The sequence below is a fragment of the Tasmannia lanceolata genome, unplaced genomic scaffold (genome assembly GCF_043159265.1).
Source record: "Tasmannia lanceolata isolate RefF3 unplaced genomic scaffold, GAP_Taslan_0.1 ptg000024l, whole genome shotgun sequence".
NCBI classification, from domain to species: Eukaryota; Viridiplantae; Streptophyta; class Magnoliopsida; order Canellales; family Winteraceae; genus Tasmannia; species Tasmannia lanceolata.
The window spans coordinates 11,080,134-11,084,136 of NW_027518701.1; the positions used below are offsets into that span (position 1 = coordinate 11,080,134).

Sequence of the window (4,003 nt, forward strand, 5' to 3'; positions counted from 1 at the left end):
GACAGTATGATAAAATGTAAACCAAATAAGGAAGTTCGAATGATATGGTGCAAGATAGATGTTCAGTAAATTCTCGTGTGATTGCCAATGTGAAGTTCAAAACTTAGGTCAGTTTTAATAGAACTAGATGCAAATCCAAATACAGGGTTTCAATACAGCTACAAACAGCCCAACCTACAGGATTTAATGATTGGTGATATCAGTGCAAGCATCAAGAAAAAGTTGATTCTTTAACTATTCTATATAGATAAGATATAAACTATAACAGCAGATGAAGCTTGGCAAGTCAATCGATCAGTGAAGTAACGAATGTAAACATAGAGTGAACAGCCAACCAATTCTGTGTTAAGTGCCAGTCAGAACTTAGGTCAGTGCTAATAGAACTAGATGCAAATCCAAATACAGGGTTTCAATAGCGCTACAAACAGCCCAACCTAGAGGATTTAATGATTGGTGATATCAGTGCAAGCATCAAGAAAAAGTTGATTCTTTAACTATTCTATATAGATAAGATATAAACTATAGCAGCAGATGAAGCCTGGCAATTCAATCGATCAGTGAAGTAACGAATGTAAACATAGAGTGAACAGCCAATCAATTCTGTGTTACGTGCCTGTTCTGAATCAAATAATAAATTCAATATTTAGCAACTATAAATAACAAAGGTCTGAACCCAACAATGAATAGAGCAATGCGAGACAGTAGGATTTGGGACCCAGTAAAGTCACTTTGACAATGTGAAACAGTGAGCACAGGCTTTAGACTTAAATATTGCACGAATCGGCTTTAGACTTACATATTTAGCAAGTATAAATTCATATTTAGCAATAGATTTCTTTCGTTTGCAGGCAGAACTGAATTGATCAAATCTGTTCTATGCTCTTTCCAGGTGTATTGGTCCAGTGCTTACAATCTTCCAATCAGTGCATTAGAAGCAATTTATAAGCTTCTCAGAGACTATATATGGGGGGATTCAACAGGTAAAAAGAATCATCACACAGTTGGATGGAGCGAAATCCGCAGGCCTAAGAAGGAAGGTGGGCTGGGGATCAGATCCTTGAGAGATATTAACACTACTCTTCAGATAAAACAACTTAAGTGGCAATGAATCGCTCTGGCATATTCGATTCAGAAGCAAGTACATAAAAAAGAAGAATTTTTGGTCAATTCAAATGCCATCGCGGCCATCCTGGGGTGTAAGAGGAATTTTGAACACTAGAGATATAGCCAATTCTTTCATCTGCTACAAGATTGGAGATGGGAAGAATATTGACCTATGGAATCAACCATGGCACCCAAAAGGGATTCTTTCCAATCTGATTTCCCGGAGAAATACTGATTCGGACTTTGCTTGCTGCTCTTATTTCCATGATATTTTCGAGAAAGGTGAGTGGAATCCTATGCTCAATAAGGACTCCCTGAGAGAATAGAAATTTCTTCTTCATGAATCGGTTTTCAGCAGCAATGAAATGAATTCCCCAATCTGGATGCCGCCTTCTCAAGGGTTGTTTTCCATCCGCAGTGCATGGGAGCAAATCCGAGATACATCTCAGCCCCTTCCCTGGGCTTCTACTGTTAGGTTCAAAGGTCGCTATCCAAGGCATTCCATTACTGTTTGGAAGGCTATGCTGAATAGACTGAGCACAAAGGATCGCATTTGCCGCATAAATTCAGCAATTGACGCCAAATGCTGTCTCTGCAATGCTGTTCCGGAATCAGTGGACCATTTGTTTTTTAAGTGCGGTTTCACCTCTTGGATTTGGAAGGCCATCCTGTGGCGTGCTCTAATCGAACATGAGATGTAATAGCCTCATGGATGAGGAGAAATGTCTGAGGGAAAAAAAATCTGGGGAGAAACCAGGCTGCTGTCACTCTACGCATTGCCTTCAGTGCAGCAATCTATCTAATTTGGCAAGAAAGAAATCTCCGGATTTTCGAAAACAAGAAAAATCATAAGCTGAAAATTCTACAAAATATCCTTTTCATGGGCAAGACCAAGATGGAATGCCTCAATATCCGTGACGATGTTAGCGAGAAGAAAGGTAAAATTGCTCTAAACTTCAGTCATAAGCATCAGCCTGTCATTGTGTCTCTGAAACATTGTAAGTGGATCAAGGCGGATCAGCAGACATACAAACTTAATGCTGATTCTTCTCTTGATGCAATGGGGGGAGGACTGGGAGGAATTCTTAGGGATGATCAAGGTATGGTCCTTGAGCATTCTCGCTAAACGTTGAAGCTGAAGAAATCTTCGAGCTTCAGCTGGAAGCTATTTCAGTGGGGGTAATTGCAGCGCAGAGATTGGGAATTCAAAATCTCTGGATTGAATCCTACTCCGCCTATGCGGTCGATGTCCTTAACAGAAAATGCAATCCCCCTTGGCGCAAATCTAATTTGATAAAGGACCTTTTTCTCCTTCTCAATCGCTTTGGTAACTTGAAGATCTCCCATATTTGGAGAGAAGGGAACGCGGCTGCTGATCATCTCTCAAAGCAAGCTTGTGTATGCAAAGGGAATGATATCCCTCTCATTTTTCCTCAAAAACTCCTTCAAATCATCAACTGTGACCGAGAGGGCATGAGTTATTCTAGAGCTTAATTCTATTATGTATTTTTCCTTTCTTTTATTTTATTTTCTCTTTCTCTTGGTGGCCTTGCTGCCCTTCTTTGTATCTTTTTTTCCTTTTTGTTTTTTGGTGGGGATCTGCCTAACCCTAGCTTACTCATTAAAAAAAGGTATAAATTCAATATTTATAATCCCAGACAAAACGATGAATCTGCCAGTTTGCAAATCTCATTTAAAAGAGGTCAGTAGTATGTAGGTGAGCATTCAGCTTAAATGTTGAGTATCTGAAAAAAAAAAAATCTTTCAGTGCATACAACCACACAATGGGTTCAAAAAAACCAATATTTGGGCGATTGAGAAATCTTACAAACAAAGTAGAAATTACTGGTGATTTAAATATCTGGAAGTGGATGATACACGGTAGCAGGTGAGTGATAAATATCCGAAATAATGGCTAGACTTTGAATAGCAGGAAATCAATCTTAAAAGTAGTACAGTAAGCGTATAACACAATGAACGTCAAATGATCCAAGAACTGACCCCTGGAGCATAGAATTTCAGAATAGATATGAAAGAGCAAGCCGATTGCCGGAGGTGATAATATTGCTATAGATTAAGCACTAATTACGCATGCATGCAACGAAAGAATAAAATCAGAAAATAGATGGGTTTAACTTTTAAAGAGATTAAATCAGTCATTAATAAGAAATCTAAAGGACATAGGGTTTTGGCCTTCCCTTTTGCGGAATTCCATGTGGTCGCAGATGAACCAAAGGAGCCGCGGGAGAAGATTAAGAACTTCATGGTGTTTTGGTGGCGGAGATTGTTGAATGAATTGTGTGGGGGATGCTGAAGACCGTGATAGCGTCACTCGATTGCTGCCTGGTGGAAAAGCGATCAAAACAGATGAAAGATGAAGAAGAGGGGAAGAGAAAATGTAGGAAAGCTTGAAGGAAGAGAGAAAGCTTGAGAGCTTTGTGTGGGGGGCTTTTGCCTTGAAAAATACGTGGTTTAGAGGGTTGTAAAGGTGGGTATTTATAAGTAAAAGAGGGGAAAAAATACCATTTTGTGGATCAATCAAGGATTTTTTTCAAAAAAAATAGATTGGGTGTGATTTTAGAGCAAAGATGGTACGAAAGCAAGGATTTTTGGTTGTGATTGATGATTTTTAAGGAGATTTGGGTCTTTTTAAATGAAAATGGGTATTTAGGGCGAGTATCTTATGGAATTCTGTTGCGTATCCTTATCTTTTTATCGTTATCTTTATCTGTTTTAGAGTCCATATCAAATTGGTTGCTGTTTTGTAGGGAGTCATGAGTTGTCCCTATATTGTAGCATGTAGTTAGATTGGCTTCATCCGTAGGCAAGTCTAGCAGTAAATAGCGAGACCTACTGTTCTGTATTGAATTATTCAATAAAATCTCTACTTTCAGTCTAA

General features: G+C 38.8%; 1 protein-coding gene across 1 annotated transcript; it reads left to right on the top strand.

Annotated features, from left to right (window-relative positions):
* The first annotated feature begins 1,469 nt into the window (after positions 1 to 1,469).
* LOC143857022 (uncharacterized) lies at positions 1,470 to 1,805 on the top strand. The gene has a single exon (XM_077367294.1). It carries the CDS (start codon positions 1,470 to 1,472, stop codon positions 1,803 to 1,805), a length of 336 nt encoding a protein of 111 aa, XP_077223409.1.
* The last annotated feature ends 2,198 nt before the right edge of the window (positions 1,806 to 4,003 follow it).

What these genes read in the sequence shown, in the direction of transcription:
- LOC143857022 (XM_077367294.1), top strand. Translation starts at nt 1,470, where the DNA reads ATGAATTCCCCAATCTGGATGCCGCCTTCTCAAGGGTTGTTTTCCATC.